This window comes from Astyanax mexicanus, chromosome 1 (assembly GCF_023375975.1).
Source record: "Astyanax mexicanus isolate ESR-SI-001 chromosome 1, AstMex3_surface, whole genome shotgun sequence".
NCBI lineage: Eukaryota > Metazoa > Chordata > Actinopteri > Characiformes > Acestrorhamphidae > Astyanax > Astyanax mexicanus.
In genome coordinates, this window is record NC_064408.1 from 81796862 (window position 1) to 81816709 (window position 19848).

At 35.7% G+C, this 19848-nt stretch overlaps 4 protein-coding genes across 4 annotated transcripts; 3 read left to right on the forward strand and 1 right to left on the reverse strand.

Moving 5' to 3' along the window:
• Positions 1-291: 291 nt before the first annotated feature.
• Positions 292-5586, forward strand: gja11 (gap junction protein, alpha 11). Its single transcript, XM_007255529.4, has 2 exons — positions 292-703; positions 4429-5586. Exon 2 carries the CDS (start codon positions 4449-4451, stop codon positions 5346-5348), a length of 900 nt encoding a protein of 299 aa, XP_007255591.2. The 5' UTR covers positions 292-703; positions 4429-4448; the 3' UTR covers positions 5349-5586.
• A 300-nt stretch (positions 5587-5886) lies between these two features.
• gja13.1 (gap junction protein alpha 13.1) lies at positions 5887-8517 on the forward strand. Its single transcript, XM_007255386.4, has 2 exons — positions 5887-6033; positions 6928-8517. The coding sequence occupies exon 2, from the start codon at positions 6949-6951 to the stop codon at positions 7816-7818; it is 870 nt and encodes a 289-aa protein (XP_007255448.2). The 5' UTR covers positions 5887-6033; positions 6928-6948; the 3' UTR covers positions 7819-8517.
• A 3297-nt stretch (positions 8518-11814) lies between these two features.
• Positions 11815-14593, forward strand: gja12.1 (gap junction protein, alpha 12.1). The gene is made up of 3 exons (XM_007255389.4): positions 11815-11941; positions 12447-12528; positions 12619-14593. Exon 3 carries the CDS (start codon positions 12641-12643, stop codon positions 13394-13396), a length of 756 nt encoding a protein of 251 aa, XP_007255451.1. The 5' UTR covers positions 11815-11941; positions 12447-12528; positions 12619-12640; the 3' UTR covers positions 13397-14593.
• A 686-nt stretch (positions 14594-15279) lies between these two features.
• gja12.2 (gap junction protein alpha 12.2) lies at positions 15280-19491 on the reverse strand. The gene is made up of 2 exons (XM_007255388.4): positions 19261-19491; positions 15280-17178 (listed from the first exon to the last, which is right to left on the reverse strand). The coding sequence occupies exon 2, from the start codon at positions 17163-17165 to the stop codon at positions 16419-16421; it is 747 nt and encodes a 248-aa protein (XP_007255450.2). The 5' UTR covers positions 17166-17178; positions 19261-19491; the 3' UTR covers positions 15280-16418.
• Positions 19492-19848: the final 357 nt, after the last annotated feature.

The following is a 19848-nucleotide window of genomic DNA, read 5'->3' on the forward strand; positions in this document are numbered from 1 at the left end:
GATGATGACCACATACTGTATGGGCTCTTAAAATAGTTTACAGTCATTATCCTGCCATTATCAGAGTGTCACAGTGATTTGTCCTCTCAAACCTGTCTGATTACTATTTTATTTGTTAAATAGACCTAAGAACTGTGTCTACTTTTGCTGTTGTTGGTGTACAAAAAGATACATTTAATTTTTAAATATCATTACATGTTATAAATATTATTTTTATAGGTAGAATGATTGACTTTTATCGAACTACTTCTGATTTTAGTTTTTTTATGAACTCATTATTAATTTGTTATCTTAATATTGATTTCTAATCCAGATTAGTTTCTAGTCAGTGTGCTGCCATGTTCACAGTGTCACAGTGATTTGTCACTGAATTCTGGTAAAACATGGTTAAACAATGTCTATAGACTTTAAACTTTAAAATCTTAATATCATGCATTGTGTCTTATTCATAAGCCTTCGTCCTTGCAAAATGAGTACAGTATATTGTGTTCTTTTAAAGGCCAGTTACAATCATAACATGTAGGAGCTTAGACACAAGACAGAATAAGGGCATTATCTCTGTGATAATGGGAGCGTGGTGGTGTTTTGTTTTAGATGGGGCCTCAGAGGTAAAAAGAAAAAGGGTCAGACAAGATTTGCCTAGTCTTTAGTTCTGTCCCATCTTCACTGAGCTCCCGGATCTGTCTGTTTACTCCTTTATTTGGTAAGTAGACCTAAAAATTGTGTCAATTTTTGCTATCATTGGTGTAGAAAAAGAGAATTTGAATTCTTAAATATCATTACAGGTTATAAATATTATTTTTTGAGAAGAATGATTGACTTTTGTTTAACTACTACTGATTTTAGATTTTAATTAACAATATTTATGTGATCGAATAGCAAAGTTGTTAGGAACTCATTATTAATTTGTCATCTTAATATTAATTTATACATTAATTTTGGTTTAATACAAGTTTTAGTAAACCAAAATGCTTATAGGGAAAGTTGTTAACTGCTGCATGAATATGCATCTGAAACAGAAGGCAATAATGTAATTTAACAGTTATGTGTAATCATTTTCCAAATTTTAATGATGTTTAGATGAATAGTAGGTACACATTTTTTGTTTAAAACGAACTCTTAATTCTTCAACTGCCTTTCTGCTTTTAATAATAATAAGAAGAAGAATAAGAAGAAGAATTTGTTATTTTAACTACAACCTTTTAATGAGCAATCCTAACCTTTGTATGCTGCTTCCTTCAGGAACAGTGCAAGTGTTGTGTTAAAACAAGGTCAAAGCCTTGGTTCCCACTAGATTATAGAAGCTATCTTTAAAGACCTTGCTCATTCCTTATCAATAAGCACAGTGTATTCTCTCTGCCAGGTCAATTAACTTGCAGAATAAGCATATAATTAACCTTTTAGAGGGAGTGGAAAACCTGTATAGCACTGTACTGTCTGTATTATTTCAGAATAATGTGATTAATTTACTGATATAGTCAAACTAAATCAAAGTAAACTCTGTAAAGTCTGTAGACACCTGCACATCTAATGTCTCTTCAATAAACGTGAATGTTAATTAGTGGTGTCAATCGATTAACAAAATGTAGCAGATGCAAGTTTTTTATAGTGGATATTTAAATGTAAATAAAAAAATAAATGTAAGAAATGTAAAATGCAATTATATTTATATTAGTGGTGTCAATTAAAATATCTACTTTAATGTTTGAGGGGAGATAAAACCAACATGGGGTTCTGAAATAAAAATAACCATGACAAATATGTTGTAAGGGTTTTTAAATTTGAACTTAATTTGCTCAGCTTAAAAGGGAGTTTTCTTGTGTGTAGTTGGTTCCTTTGTTCCGGATTCGTTGACGAGTTAATTTATTTGGAGCGTTTTCTCCCTCTGTTTGGTTTCATTTCACACAGGCATTAACTTCAACACACCAAAATGAGGACCAGTAAACCAGCAAGCACATTGTATCCTCTGATTGGTCAGAGCTGTCTAATGCAAGAGCAGGAAAGTAAATATAGTGAGAAGATTCTGTGTTCCTGTGCGAATAGCTGTGCAGTGTGAACCTGCATTAGCTGGACGCAGAAAATCTGCTGCTGTGCTTTTAAATGGTGTTTTGTTTTCAGTGGGAAGTACAGCCCAGAGTCACTCAGCTGCAAGCTGCTTGGAGCAGCACTGACAGCTTTGATTCAGAGCAGTATATTATCTGGCTAATTTATCAGATTAAACTGCACCTTATCAGCAGATTATCTCAATTAAAAAGAAGTATTGCTGGGTCGAATAGGGGCCAGATCACATTCTCACCACAAGTGAACCGCTCCAGAGTTGGTATGGGACCAGAACTAGACCAAAATCTGTTGGGTGACAGTGGGGCAGATTACGGCAGAAATTGGAGTCAAACTTGGTGGTGTAATAAATTGCGTTTAAAAAATAATAACGAGTCACTTGTTTCAAATTGATCGTGTGCGTTAACGCTTTAACATTGACAGTCCTAATATTAGTACACTAGGAGATAAATGGGTTATATAAACCACTTTAACAAGATTCATTATGGAACCATATACAATATATAAGCCATATACAGTATAATGTTTTCACCATTAGGAATAAGCAGTGTTAGGGTTGTTTGGGGGGGGGGGGGGGGGTTTACAGGTCTGGGAAGGTTTTACATTAGATGTTGGAACATTGCTGTAAGAATCTAATTGTTACCGATCAGCTAGTGAGGTCAGGTCCTAATATTTGATCATCATGTTTGGGTCACAAGCATCATTACTGTGTACCCCTCTAGCCATCCCATTCTATTGTGACATTAAGCTCATGTGTGACTGCCTCAGTGCATCCTATTATATTGCCAAATGTAGGACTGGGTAATATGGTAAAAAATATTATATTTAAAGACAATTTTCACAGAACACAATATTTATCCAAGTATACAATACAAATAATTTCTTATGCTAAATACAGGGAGTTTTTTTTCCAGATATACTACAATTTGTCCAATTAAACTAAAAGCTTTACTATTAAGCTCTCTGTTACAAACTGAACATCTGCACCAATGATAAGTGTGCTTTAAAGGGAACTGAATTCACTAATTACAAGATGTGTGTGGATACATTTGGACGTGTAGCAAACTGTGAGGTAAAATAAAATGAATGACATATTTACTATTTTCAATATTATGTGAGCCCTTCCAAAGAATAACCATAAGTCACAATATGTTACAAAATATTATTTGAAGTGCATTCATGAATGAAGTATTAAATAAAGTTTTTTAATGTAAAAAATCTCCAAATTATATTACAAAAGAAAAAAATATATATTTTTTTATTTCTAATAATTGATATATAGTTATGTATTTTTTAAGACAACACCAGCAATCATCACTATTTACATGTTAAAAAGGATGATAAGTTGATATCTTGGTATGATATCAGGTGAGATTTGAGCTTAGATCCAGCCTGACCTTATCTGAGCCTGTGTACCTTCTGTTCAAGCCCTAACTGGCCCATCTGTTTGAGTGAGTTAAATCTGTTTAGAATGATATTAATGAACAGTGCAGCACAGAATAAGCATAGGCCTAACTGTTTAGTAAGAATGGAACTCCAGACTGTAATGTGGACGAGTGGGGAAACTTGCGTGTATGCAGTGTGCAGGCCAGCGCTGTGTAATTCTAACATTCACACAGTGTGATTTGTTAATTTGGTATATTGTGATAATCACGTAGGTCCAGGGCTGGACAAGTTAGAGGGGGTCTCTCTCTCGCTCCCTCGCTCGCCTAATTGCGCGCGCTCTCTCTCTCTCTCTCTCTCTCTCTCTCTGACTGTCTCTCTCTTTTTCTTCCTCGCTCTCTTTCTCGCTCGCTCACTCTCTCTGATGTAAGTGATTGACACCACTGATATAATTTAATTTTAGCAATTTAAAGCTGATATTTCATAAAAAGAACACTAAAATGCATCCAGTAATAAGGAAAAAATATTTGTAGTTAAAGTAATGCTGTTGTTTTTGTTTTTCAAAACATGATTATAATAAAGTTAAATTTTTATTATAATGTTGATAATGGTAAAGCTATACAGAATGCCCTGTTGGTAGCCTGATACAAAAACATGTTATAGCTGTTTAAAGGAGGAAGCACCTTTAACCTGAAAAAATAGAAGTGGAATTTAATCTGCTGATGATACATTATGCATCTCTGTAACCCCACACACATAAATTACAAGTTGGTTGTGCTTCCCAAATTATGAGGGGCCGGTCTAAACCAACAATGCCAGGGCTGATTTTTTGTCCCAGTCCAGCCCAGCATAGGCCTATGTCACAGACCATTTTCTTGAGCCCAACCTGACAATGCCTGAGAAAAGTGATGGGAAATCTCAGCCTGAGGTGAGATGTTTTATTCTACACCACATTGAGTTACTCACATCATTTATTTTTCCCTTTAGGTAACCAAATAAAGTGCAAAATGGGAGAGTGGGACGTCCTTGGGCGGTTGTTGGACAAGGTGCAGAAACACTCTACGGTGATTGGGAAAATCTGGCTGACTGTGCTGTTTGTCTTCAGGATCCTAGTCCTCGGAGCCGGTGCTGAGAAAGTGTGGGGAGATGAACAATCTGACTTCATCTGCAACACCCAGCAGCCAGGCTGTGAGAATGTTTGCTACGACCACGCCTTCCCCATTTCCCACTTACGCTTCTGGGTGCTGCAGATCATCTCAGTGTCCACTCCAACACTAGTCTACTTGGGCCACGTTCTGCATGTCCTTCACGAGGAGAAGGAAATGAGAGAAACCATAAAGAAAGCCCAGAATGAACAAATCAGCATGTTTCTCAAGAAAGGCTGCAAATTTCCCAAATACAGCAATGAAAAGGGCAAAGTCAACATCCAAGGCCGGCTCCTGAGAAGTTATATCCTGAATTTGCTGGTAAAGATACTGCTTGAGGTTGGATTTATACTGGGCCAGTATTATTTGTTTGGCTTCACCCTTCACGCCCAATACGTCTGCAGTCGTTTCCCCTGTCCGCACAAGGTGGACTGCTTCCTGTCAAGGCCGACTGAGAAAAATGTCTTCATTTGGTTCATGCTGGTCGTGGCCTGTGTGTCGCTGCTGTTGAACCTCGTTGAGTTTTTTTACCTGTGTGTCAGGAAGGTCAACGAGTGCCTTAATCGAAAAAGGGACTATATTGTGACCCCTGTGACCCCTGCTGTGACCAAGAAGAACTTTGACAAAAAAGGTCAAGTGATCCAGAACTGGATGAAACATGACATACACCTCCATACAAAAGAGCCTGGCAGTGACTTGGCTAAGAACAGGGTTTTAGAAGACCTCAACACCAATGATGTGTTGGAGGAGGTGCATATCTGAGCAGCAAGTCTCTGTAAACACAGCCACTCACAAGGCCGAATTGTGCAAATAACCGTGGAGTTGCATGGAGTTAGTCTGACCTAAACCATGACTGAGTAACTCTGGCACATGCTAGTTTTGTGTTTGATTTTAAATAATTTTTAAATAGATATTGCCACATTTTTGCTCTGTCATTTATTTCTGTTACTTAAAAATCTGTGGATCCATGCTGATTCGTTCTTGGTTGAATTCTTAATAAAAGTGCTTAAAAAAGTTCATTCATTCATTCATTTCTTCCTTCATGTGTAGTGCATACATACAGTATTGCAGCCTTACCCTGTTAATCAATACTAGTAATGAAGAAGATTTATAAAAATAGATTTATAACTTTCCCCCTTGTCAAGATGTTTTCTTTTTGTCATGACCCAAAAATTGTGAAGTTGTGAAGGAGTTCAGACCGGCTCATCGTGACGATCATGGTTCATGTTCTGATCTGTCAATCATTAGTAAAACTCTCCACTCCAAGAGTAGGTGCTCTAAACTGGACCCGGTGCCATTTGCTGATCTTCCGGCAACGTGACAGTTTGCCACTTTGAAAAATTTATTACACAACCTCTGGAAGGGAAAAACTCAAGGTTCAACAGCAGTTAGATATCACTTAGTTTCTGGAGCGGTTTTCATAAGGAAGAAGGGATCATTTGCAAAGGTGAGAAATGGCATCTTGTAAAATTGAAATATTGCTTTGTGTTTATATTTTTATGACATTTGAGCTTATATTTTTTGGTATTTTACAAATTCTATGTAAGATTTATATCTTATATTTTATTTATATCTTATAGTTTATACATATAGATTTTTTACCAGTATGACAGATTCATGGCTAGGTTAAAGACCAGGATAAGGGTTATGTTTAGATCTTCAGTTGAGTTAAGATTAGTGTTTTGATTAGGGGGTGAGTTTTAGGGTAATGAAAACAAAAGTGAATTTAAAAACTAGTATTAAAGAATTTCAAAGAAATTCAAAGCATTACATTGTCTTAATGATAAAGTTAACATTGTGAAAAATGCAGATTTAATTCCATTTGCTTAACACTTATATTTTGTTAGACATATTGGGACCCTTATTTTTAGCATTACAAGATGTACACGTTTAAAATGTGTTTTTTTAATAGTTTGACTGTAGATTATAAGTTACAACATAAATATAAAGATATTTGTAGAGAAAATTGTCTGTGGGAAAGTGTAAAGCTGATTCCTAAGTTAAATATTAAGGGACAGTTTTCCAGACAGGGATTAAACTTAATCTTATACTAAACAGCATTTTGAATGGAGATTTTCCATTAAAAGGAATATATGACTAGGCTTTATCCCTCTGTGAGAAACTGATAGTAGTATTTTAAATGTAGATTAAAACTCAGTGTATCTTTCTTGTGTCTAATTTCTTGTAAATAGAACATAAGAAAGAAAAAAAACATGGACTGTACGCATCAGTTTGTTAATTGACAAATAAATTAAAACCTTTCATGCAATATGTGAAGTTGCCACACCGGAAATGACCAAGAAACTCAATATAATACATTTCCTTTTTTTTTTTTCTACAGTAACCCTGAGCTCCAAGGAGAATGGGAGATTGGGGGTTTCTCTCGAGTCTACTGGACAAGGTGCAGTCCCACTCCACTGTGATTGGGAAGATATGGATGAGCGTCCTCTTCATCTTCAGGATCCTGGTCCTGGGGGCGGGAGCGGAGAGCGTCTGGGGCGATGAACAATCTAGTTTAGTGTGCAACACCATGCAGCCCGGTTGTGAGAATGTGTGCTACGACTGGAAGTTCCCCATCAGCCACATCCGCTTCTGGGTGATGCAGATCATCTTTGTCTCCACTCCAACCCTGATCTACTTGGGCCATGCTTTTCTTGTCATCCACAAAGAGAACAAGCTGAGAGAGAAAATAAAACGGCAGCGTGACAACAAAATGCTGAAAATGCCCAAATACACTGATGACAAGGGTCATGTCACGATCAAGGGGAATCTTCTAGGAAGCTACCTAACCCAGCTTTTCTTTAAGGTAATCTTAGAGCTGGCTTTCATTGTCGGGCAGTATTATCTGTATGGCTTCATTATGATCCCTGAATTTGCCTGCTCTAAAAAGCCGTGCCCGTACACAGTGGAGTGCTTCATGTCCCGTCCCACAGAGAAGACCATCTTCATCATCTTCATGCTGGTGGTGGCCTGTGTGTCTCTACTGCTGACTGTGATCGAGATCTTCTACCTGATCTGCACCCGGGTTAGATGTCGGCCCACAAAGCAAAGGATGTACAACAGAACGTCGGCTGAGCACCCAGCCGGCTTGTCTTCTTCGTGGCAGCCCGCGCTGGGGGTCGAGGACCCTCTGAAGCAAAACAAGCTTAACATGCAGTTAGAGAGTGGACACAGTATCGCTGTCAGTCTGGACGAGGCACATGAGGACAAAGAGATGTTAAAGGACCATTAGATTTAATGTTGCAAAAAAAATTATGTTGTTTCTTCTCAAAGAAACATTGTTGTTTTGAATGTGTTGTTCATAAACTCTAGGGTCCAAAGGTCTGAGTCTGCTGCCAGGAACTGCTTTTATTTCATCATTTATCGAAAAAACTAATTCAACTTTTGTCCATACTTGATTTATTCTTGTTTGATTTCCAAAAATGTTAGAGAAGAGAGAACTGTTGGGATTCTTCCACACTACACTAAATTGATGTCTTATGTATGTTTAAAGAGACATTTTTTTTTTTTTATCTGTTTAAGAAATGTTGTACCAATAGGAAAGTTGAATTCATTTTTACGTTTTTTATAACTGATAAAATAAAAGTAGCTCTGTTTGCACTAGACCTCACTGTTCATACACTTCAATTGAACAAAATTATGTTAAATCTTATTCTGACTGCTTATTGAGATATAGATTTAATTTAAATGCTATATTAGTACTTTATTATAGATATATACTAGGCTTGAAGTATTTTGGTCCATTTTGCGAGTTTTTGTTACTTTTGTCTTTTTTAGGTATTGTATGTATTCATAGAAAGTAACTTATAAAGAAGCTTTTTTGGCTTCAAAGTATTTCAGTATTCTTCAAAATGAATGATGTTGGGATGTAAGAGTATGTTGATATAATCTCTTCACCTGAAATAAAGTATTGTAATGAAAACCTTTTAAAGCTGTTTAATTTCTTGTGGTATTTTATGTTTATTACAAAACTGTCATTACATGTTTATATAAAAAAAATACAAAATCTACAGCGGATGACTTTAAAATTAGTAGTTTCATGCAAAGTCTCATCTGTCAGTGGAATAAAATGAAAAATTCCACAGGTTTTTCCTCACAGGGAACACCAAGGAAAATAACCATTTATGGATTCAAATAGTTCATTGACTAGTCATAGTTCTGTGCAGCATAATTTTCTTTACTAGTTAAGTCTTTATTAACTATTACAAAGATAAAATAGTGATTTACGGGCAGAACACCTCTACTGGTGAGTTCTTACACTCCCTAGTTTCCTTCCAAAAAGGAATCAAGAATGTGTTTCATTTAAAAGGCTTATTTGAAAAATAATTAAAAATTGGACAGAAAAATAAAATGTAATTAGATTAAATAGGCTGTGTGTTGCTTATACACAGTATCTCTTTCAGTACAGTAATTAATTAAAAGTATTGGAGCTTTTTAAACCATCTTTCACGAAGAACTAATACAAAAATACATTTGTAAATGTATTTAATGTATGTAAGGTCTAATCAATTCTGATGATTTTAATAGCTAGCTTTTCTCTAATACTGATCATATTATATATTTTCATATAAAACTCTGGACAAAATTAAGAGACCACTTAAGTTTCTAAATCAGTTTATCTGATTTTGCTATTTATAGGTACAGTTGTGGTCAAAAGTTTACATACACTTGTAAAAAAACATAATGTTATGGCTGTCTTGAGTTTTCAATAAGTTCTACAACTCTTATTTTTCTGTGATAGAGTGATCGGAACACATACATGTTTGTCACAAAAAACAGTCATAAAATTTGGTTCTTTCATAAATTTATTATGGGTCTGCTGAAAATGTCACCAAATCTGCTGGGTCAAAAATATACATACAGCAACAAAATTTGTCAATTTTGGTGATGTAGCGAGTTGTGTCAATCAAATTAGCTTCATGTCATGGCCTCTTCACTTCTTGTAAGTGATTCTGATTGACTACAGCTGTTGACTTCTCATGAGCCCATTTAAATAGGGCTCATTTGACCCAGTGATTAGACTCAGCTACAAAAGCTACAATGGGAAAGTCAAAGGAACTCAGTGTGGATCTGAAAAAGCGAATTATTGACTTGAACAAGTCAGGGAAGTCACTTGGAGCCATTTCAAAGCAGCTACAGGTCCCAAGAGCAACTGTGCAGACAATTATACGCAAGTATAAAGTGCATGGAACAGTTGTGTCACTGCCACGATCAGGAAGAAAACGCAAGCTATCACTTGCTGCCGAGAGGAGATTGGTCAGGATGGTCAAGAGTCAACCAAGAATCACCAAGAAGCAGGTCTGCAAGGATTTGGAAGCTGATGGAACACAGGTGTCAGTCTCCACAGTCAAGCGTGTTTTACATCGCCATGGACTGAGAGGCTGCCGTGCAAGAAAGAAGCCCTTGCTCCAGAAAAGGCACCTTAAGACTCGGCTGAAGTTTGCTGCTGATCACATGGACAAAGATAAAACCTTCTGGAGGAAAGTTCTCTGGTCAGACGAAACAAAAATTGAGCTGTTTGGCCACAACACCCAGCAATATGTTTGGAGGAGAAAAGGTGAGGCCTTTAATCCCAGGAACACCATGCCTACTGTCAAGCATGGTGGTGGTAGTATTATGCTCTGGGGATGTTTTGCTGCCAGTGGAACTGGTTCTTTGCAGAAAGTAAATGGGATAATGAAGAAGGAGGATTACCTCCAAATTCTGCAGGAAAACTTAAAACCATCAGCCCGAAGGTTGGGTCTTGGGCGCAGTTGGGTGTTCCAACAAGACAATGACCCAAAACACACATCAAAAGTGGTAAAGGAATGGCTAAACCAGGCTAGAATTAAGGTTTTAGAATGGCCTTCCCAAAGTCCTGACTTAAAACCCATTGAGAACATGTGGACAGTGCTAAAGAAACGGGTTCATGCAAGAAAACCATCACATTTAGCTGAACTGCACCAATTCTGTCAAGAAGAGTGGTCAAACATTCGACCTGAAGCTTGCCAGGAGCTTGTGGATGGCTACCAAAAGCGCCTAGTTGCCGTGAAAATGGCCAAGGGACATGTAACCAAATACTAATGTTGCTGTATGTATATTTTTGACCCAGCAGATTTGGTGACATTTTCAGCAGACCCATAATAAATTTATGAAAGAACCAAATTTTATGACTGTTTTTTTGTGACAAACATGTATGTGTTCCGATCACTCTATCACAGAAAAATAAGAGTTGTAGAACTTATTGAAAACTCAAGACAGCCATAACATTATGTTTTTTTACAAGTGTATGTAAACTTTTGACCACAACTGTATATGTTTAAGTAAAATGAACATTATTGTTTTATTCTATAAACTACAGACAACATTTCTCCTAAAAACCAAATAAAAATATTGTCATTTAGAGTATTTATTTGTAAATGACTGAAATAACAAAAAAAGATGCAGAGCTTTCAGACCTCAAATAATAATAAAAAAAACAAGTTCATATTCATAAAGTTTTAAGAGTTCAGAAATCAATATTTGGTGGAATAACCCTGTTTTTTAATCACAGTTTTCATGTATCTTGGCATTCGCCACCAGTTTACACATTGCTTTTGGATAACTTTATGCCACTCCTTGTCCATCTTCCTTTTGATTATATTCCAGAGGTTTTACATTTTGTAAAAACCAAGAAACTCATAATTTTTAAGTGGTCTCTGGAAAAATATAAATGTAAGTTTACGTGCTGACACATATCAGCAGTTTAAATATTGTCATAGTCAAGACAGTTTAAAAGAACACAAACAGATGAGGTAGGGTCACATGTTCTGCCGATAACACCTTTTGAAAAGCAACAGGGAATGATGATTTCATCAGGTGTTTTTACAGCCATATTGTTTAAAACTGTAGTTATCTAAAGGTCTATTTTACGGGAATCTATAGAGTAAAATTTCCAGTGCTAAGTCATCACTGATAGTGATGACTGGCAAATTTACTCTGTAGATTTCCGTGAAACAGACATTTGAATGCCTACCAATATGGCTTTATATACAGTTTATTTATATGTCAATAAGTGTAAGAAAATCAAGTTTTATATAGAATAGCTATTGTGTATGACATTTGAGAGGACCCATGAAGGATTTTAATCCTTTTAAAATGTAAAAGACACGTTGTCCTGTCCCACATGGACGTCCTGTCACAGAACACGTCCGACGATTAATGATTGATCTTTCCCCATTTCTGCCACACAGGTAACTTATCATTTGTGGTAAGGAGCAACGCGACGGGCCAGTTGCGCAACTCTGCGGAAGCTAAAGTTCAAGGCAGGCACCCAGTCCATGGCACTTTATCATTAGTTTCCAATCCTTTAGCCTTCCGGCCGTGGCACTTTAAAGGTGAGTAAATATCTATATATATATTAAAGTTCTGAATTTGTCTTGTTTTTAAGACATACAGCTTTCTTTTCTTAACGTTTCAGGATCTTAGAGCTTTATAGTTAATTATTTGATAACTTTTTAATGATTAAGATTGACTGCTTCCATATGTGCGCTAGTGGACCGACTGTGTGCTTAAATTTGAACGAGGACTTAGATTTTTACATTATTATTTGATGTAATCTGTATTTTAATACCAGTTCATATGATCTGAAATGTGACCACTTCTTTATTTAAATATATATTTTCATGTTTTCTCTTTTTAAAAAGACGGTCCTATACATGTGGCATTGTATAAACAACCATTGTATTATATATGTTGCATTTGTCCATAGATTTTGATTAGCTAGCAGTTTAAAGTACATTAAAGCACATTAAAATATGTAAGAAAAAATGCTTTATCTGAAATAATACTCATTTGAAGTTCATGTTAGCAATGGTAGTTGTCCATGTTTTTTATCATTAGGTTGTTCAGTACTGAACTGGACCTTGGACTGTTCTTCTTTTGACAGCGCTCTTGAAGTATAATCACCAGAGGCCCCTTACAGGTATTTTTATTGTTACTGAGAATTTTAGCACTGGAACAAGACGTATTGCTTCAAAATCTTATTTTATTAAATATCTTTTTCTCCTATCAGATAAGGCGTTACACACGCAAACATGGGAGAATGGGGCTTTCTCTCCAAGTTGCTGGACAAGGTGCAGTCCCACTCCACTGTCATTGGGAAGGTATGGATGACGGTCCTTTTTGTCTTCAGAATCATGGTTCTTGGAGCTGGTGCTGAAAAGGTGTGGGGAGATGAACAGTCCAAAATGGTCTGTAACACCAAACAACCAGGTTGTACAAATGTCTGCTACGATAAAGCTTTTCCCATCTCCCACATTCGCTTCTGGACCCTCCAGATCATCTTTGTGGCCACACCGACGCTCATGTATCTAGGCCATGTTCTACACGTCGTCCACAAGGAAAAGAAGCTGAGGCAGCATCTTCACAGCCAAGCGGAACGTCAGGGAGTCAAAGTACCAAAATACACTGACGAAAAGGGTAAAATCGATATTAAAGGAGGCTTGTTGGCCAGCTACATGACCAGTGTGATCGTGAAGATCCTGCTTGAGGCAGGTTTCATAGCCGGACAGTACTACCTGTACGGTTTCGTGATGGTGCCCAAAATCGAATGTACCCGGTACCCATGTCCCTACACTGTAGAATGCTTCATGTCTCGGCCTACGGAGAAGACCGTCTTCATCATCTTCATGTTGATCGTGTCATGTGTTTCCCTGCTCCTGAACCTAATAGAAATTTTCTACCTGATTGGCTACAGGTCAAAGAAGCATCAGGCTAAGATGAGTGCGCGATTAAAGCAAGCACACTTGTATCTTCCTGTAAACCAAGAAAGTAGCAGCAGCAAAGCCTGAAAGAACAAAATCAGAGCCAAAACCGGCCTAAACGAATGATCTAAACAGTGTGTATTATTAGAAATGAATGCTTTAGCATTTTTTAAGCTAGTCTCTAACTGTGATACATCTGCAGCATAAATACACTTACAATAGAAGCTAATGGGCAGGTGCTAAAGCAAAGTATCAACAGGCTTTCTGTTCATGTCAGGAACAGATGTTGAGGATGTGCCAAATGTGTCAAAAAGATCCCCTGTGTTAGTCAGTATTGTACAGATGTGACAGACGAAGATTAGGTCTGGTTTTAGGACCTTCTTTGCTGGTGTACTCTTGAGCTTTAGGGGGAGATGTTCATGTTTACATTTACTGACATGAAACACGGTTGTCAGACTTATTTAACTCATAATGTTTCATAAACAAGGACAGTGTGTAAAAAAAAGATGGACACACGCATTTTACTATTTTTACTTATTTACACTTCTTTTTACCTATTTTTGTTTTTCTTTTTGTGGGATTAATTATGTGAATGAAGCTTTAAGTTATGAAACTGATTGAATACTTTGTTTTGTAGATCATGTCACAGGGTATTGAACATCATACACACATGTTTACATTGAAATGTATGATTTTTTTTATGCATATGTCAAAAATGTCTAATTAATTTGTTATTTTTTTTTAATTGGACTATGATTTTGTTAATGCAATTTGCTAATAAAGAATGCTACTAATTTTTAACAACTTTGTGTGTAATTTTAATAGAAATTTCTAGAATGGAAGGATTGGTCAAGTTAATGGCTTCTATTATGGTATTAGATTTTAATGGAAATTTTCTTGAAAAACATCACTTTTCACTTTTTATTTGTTGGAGGTCCAATTTTATATATATATATATATGTTTTACTATTTTTAGTTTTTGAAAGATCTGTAGAAATATCTACTGCTCAACATCAGGTCCTTCCATTTCATTGTGCTGTTTCATTTAGGATGTGGCCTATTGGAGTGGATTTTTAGCATGCCTCAGACCTAAACTATTTGTCAGATTCTGACTGTTTGCTTCTGTATGCTTTGTTTTATCTGCTTTTCTCTGTATTGCCCTGCATTTGGGCTCTTACTAGGAGTTAACTAATCAGGACACACTGTACATTATCTGTGGCTATATCTGTATACTGATGTCTATAGCACAAAATAATAATAAAAAATGGAAATGTGTGCATCCAATGTTTGATTCAAGGTGTATTCATTGTTTTAATCATATATGTAGTAAAGACTGATAGCAACATCTGAAGTGTGTGAAAAACAGAAAAAGGGGCAATGAGATCAGTAATGGTCTCTTGGTCTTATTTACACATCCCTACACCCATCTGGAACTTGTGGGCATGTGGGTAAAGGCTAATAAATAGTGCTGAAACAGATGAGACCCCTCTCCATTCATTTCATTCAAGCACACGTTTTTTAAGCACACTTCTTCAAGTTAAAAATAGTAAACATAAAAATTAACATGAAAAAAATCTAAATAAAATCAGATTTTTAATCCACGCTATGCCTGTATTAGAGCTTACATTCTTTCTATTAGACTTTCTTTCAGTGTTTCTGCAGATATCTGAGTTCTTAAAGTGTTAGAGCTTCCCATTTTTGTAACTCCATTTTTGACTTTTTTCCAGTGAGCTTTTAACACATGGTGAGAAATATAATGTCAAAAAACGAGTAACATCCTGATCACACATCGCCTCCTAGTGGTAGAGAAGATCATCTACATCCATATTTGATTGGAAAAATAACAAGACAGTAAACCAACTGACATTTCTAGTAACAGTGATTTATTAACACTGTTATGTTTAATTTGTATCATCATTATCAAATCAAAGTTACAAATTGATTAAATAATACAATAGAATACAGAATAACAGAATAGTGTATTTTGTCATCATGATACATTATTAAAAAAAGTAATTTGACAGTGGCATCATGTCATTTGAAAATTCAATAAACATTAATTGATTAATTGGTATGACTTTAGTAAAATAGTCCCACAGACAGGAATAACAATATCAAAAATCTACATTCATCTTATGTAATAGAAAAGACAAGGCATGACATATAAGTGTGTATAGTGTATTTTGATCTGATTCTGTGAATTATTGCTAATTTACAGACAATGAAAATAATAAGACAAACATAAAAAAACAAAGACATTAACAATCATGATGTCTGTTCTCTTCATTAGGAACAGCAGTAGTGCATTAGATACCATCATAATAATTTTTTTTTATGGCGTTTTTAAAAAGGAATTAATGGTGGGAAATCTAAGGTAAAAAATAAATCACATTCTGCACTGCATTTTGATAAACGTTTTGGATGCCCTTGAATTTGAACCCTGTAATGTGCTTTAGGAAAAAGTTTTTTTAAAAAACTAAAATGTTTGCTGACGGTTCCATAAAAAGTCTAATAATTTTAACAGTTACTATGTTTAGGATTAGGGTAAATTTAGATTAGGTTCATTTTCAAATTTAAGTTATGTTAAGCTTAGGTTAAGGAGTATGTTAAGTTTAGGTGTAGGTTAAGTAGTCAGTTCATTTTATGTTAAGGTTGTGGTGTACATTAAGTTTAGGAGTAGATTTAGTTTAGGTGTAGATTAAGGGATCAGATAATTTTAGGTTAAGGGTGAGGTGTACATTAAGTTTGGGTTAAAGTGAAGGCTCTGGTGATTAAAAATTAAACTAGTTGTTTGTAACATTCTCCGCTCAAATTGTTAATGTTTTGCCCTGTCTAGGTTGTGTTAGGCCCAAATACATTTCGTGCACACTGAATCCTGAAATGGTCTTTAGGTCACAAATGTACATATTCCTCTTGAGACCAGGCTTAACAGCAAGAACCTGTTTCCCAGGCCCAGATTAACCTTAAACATAGGGAAAAAAAGATTTATTTTATCATGTTCTAATAAAAGCGCAGAACTAGCCTTAAGCATTGTAACTTATGTTAATTTGGCTTTTCTGCTCAAGATTTATTTACACTAAACTGACCTCAAAATGGTTTTAGACTGATCTCAGCAAAATGTCTCAGTGGTGAAGGGTTTCTGTTCATCAGCTCGAATGATTGGTGGATATTTGTGGGATCTGAACACAGTAGCCCGACCAATCAGATAAAATATCTCCCCTACATTCAATGCTAGAGACACACAGGCCACCACCAGCATGAAAATGATGAAGATGGTCTTTTCTGTGGGACGAGACATGAAGCACTCTACAGTATGTCCAGGGCATGGCGGTCCATAGCATGAAATCTTTGCTTCCATTGTGAAACCATACAGATAGTACTGGGCCACAATGAAAGCTGCTTCAAATAAAATGGTCATGATAATGCACATTATGTAGACGCACAAAAGGTTTCCTTTATAGCGAAGCTTCCCATTGTCATCTGTGTATTTGGGGAGCTTCAGCCCTTGCTTTTCAGCATGGTTTTGGAGCTTTTGTCTCATTTTGTTTTCTTTGTGGATGACGTTTAGGACGTAGCCGAGGTACACCAGAGTGGGCAAGGAGACGAAAAGGACCTGAAGAACCCAGAAACGAGTGTGGGAAATTGGAAAGGCTTGGTCGTAACACACATTCTTGCATCCAGGTGTATTGATGTTGCACACCATGCCAGACTGTTCATCCCCCCACACTTTATCTACTCCAGCTCCTAGAACCATGATCCTGAAGATTAGAAGCACAGTCATCCACACTTTCCCAATGCTGGTGGAGTGGGACTGAACTTTGTCCAGTAAGTTGGAGAGAAAGCCCCATTCTCCCATGGTTTATACTCAGCTAAAGACAGAAGAAAAGAGGCTTAGGACAAAACAGAAACTCAAAAATGCAAAAAAAACAACAGGTATATCTGGATATAACAAAAGCATTTTGTAATCAAAGTTTCAGACCTACTGCCACAGCCTGACAAGTCATTTATTCAACAGTAATGATAAAGTTAATTGTATAATTAAATTCAATAGGAAAGCATACTAAAACAATGATTATATATCTATGAAAAAAACAAAACTAATCTAATACTACTATACACATTTTCAATTAAAGAGTTTATTTGTGTTGAATAAAATAATGTTAAATATTGGTTACCATATGAGTTCAGATTTAGGTCAAACATTCAACTATTTTTGTGTACTTCATTTCAACATATAGAGGGGTGGGACACAGTGACTATGCAATAAATATATAGTGGCAAGACCTGATGGAAATGTGAGTTTTACTCAAATAGGTTGCACTGCACACACAAACTAATTGTAAATTACTAAACCAGCCCAGCTGACTCAGTTACAGGTTCTTAATGAGAACCATAAATATGAGAGAAATTTGTAAAATCCAACATCAGTGCAGTTTCTTTTTTGTGTGCTTTTTTAGGCATGCATCTTAAGCTATCTATCGCAAACAATTTAATGAAATTATTATAGTCTGATTTATCTCTAACAACTGTCAAATGACCACAAATAATAGTAAAGTAGTAATTACTATACATCAACTTTTATGTACAGAGCTACAACTTACAGTTTCAAGTAAATAAAAAAATATATAATTTATTTGCAAATATTCCATGATTGTTTGCAGGGGCTGTTGTTGTTGTTGTTTAGTCATTTCTAGTGCAAATTTTATAATTTGTGAATTTCTGCCGAGTCTGCCGAGAATGTATAAAGTAGCTCGTAATTTTAGCTTGTATTTGTGCACATTATTATTCATACAAAACACAAGTGGCATTGTATCCCTGATGGTTTACCAATCCTATGTATCAGAGGGTGTACTCTATAAGCTAATTAATCCTACTGTCAAAGAACCTTAGTGTGATTCTAGATGTCATTTCAATGCTTAATCACAGTTAAATCAATTTTGAGTTACATTTTGATTCTTCAGTTTTTGAGATTTTGAAATTTTGCTTAATTAATGTTGATATTGTGGTTGTTCTAACATCTTACTTTTTAACATGCAGCAAATTATTTATTATACTCCAGTTTAATTCTGTTATAATAATAACAATAATAATAATAATAATTATTATTATTATTAGATATCTGAAATGGCTATATTATCAACATATATGCCAATGCTAATACATTTGTAATAATCAACATATTTTTAAAACAAAGACATTACATGTAATCCAAGTTACACATTTCAGCATTGATGTACAGTACCAGTCAAATATTTAGACATACTTCTTCTTATTTGATTTCGTACTTTTATGATATTTTACATTGTAACTTTAATATTAAAGACATTATAGCTATACAGGAGCATACATGAAATTATTTTAAAAACAAAAATTGTAAAAAAAAAAAACTATTTTAGATTCTTCTAAGTACCACATTTATCTTTGAGGACAGATCTGCACACTCTTGGTATTTTAATCTCAGTGTCTCATGAGGGAGAGTCACCTGAAATAGTTTTCTCAGCATCTTGAAGGAGTTCCTGGAGGTGCTGAACAATAGTTGCTTCTTTTCCTTCACACTGTGAAGCTCCAGCTCACCCCAAATCACCTCAGATCACAATCTCAGTTAATCAGGTTTAAATCAGGGGATTGTGGAGGCAAGCACTTTTTTTGTTTACTATGTAATTCAATATGTGTTCCTTAATTGTTTTAATGTCTTTATTGAATGAAAAGGTGTGTCCAAAACCTTTAACTGGTACTATATTTTGTTAGAATAGACAGTATAGGTATGTAGGTAGGTAAACCATAAAAAAAAGCAATATCCTCAAAAAGTGATCTGAAAGTGATTGTGCTAACACACTCACAGACAACAAACACTGCCCAGATCTTACCTACTGTTCAGATACACCATTTTAATAGAAACTCACACAGAATTGAAGTCATATTGAATAATCGTAACATTTTAAATGGCTTACCTAACTGCTGTGTTTAATGTTTTAGCGGTCGAAGTGAATCCAGCGACAAGTTGAAGTGTTGAAACTGGAGATATCGTCTGAAACTAACTGCATTGAATCATCCACGGGGATGACCAATTTTATAATTTTATCCTACAGTCTCCACCCAGCCTCTTAGCACAGAAAATCATTATTTTGCAACACAACCAGAGATCACGTCCACATCCCCCTCCACACACTTTCAAACCTTAAGTGTCACCATGCGTTACTCACCCTGGACTTCCACAGCAAAGCTCACAGACTTCCCCATTTACAATGCAACATCATGGAGACGACCAAAATGGCTCTGCTTGGCCTCCTTTGCTCATTTCGATGTTCTGACCTTTGTAACTGAAGAATAACATACATAGATACATACACATTTCTATAAAGTAACATCATATAATTCTGAGAGAAACAAATCATTGATTAATTAATCTCGGAAGCAGTTAGCATCAGGGCTAACATGCTCCAATCCTCACTGCTAAGTTCGGCTGTTAGCTAGCATTGAGTCAAAAGCTGCATTCTGAAGGGCTGTAACCAAAGGATCAAGTGAACTATAGCCATAAG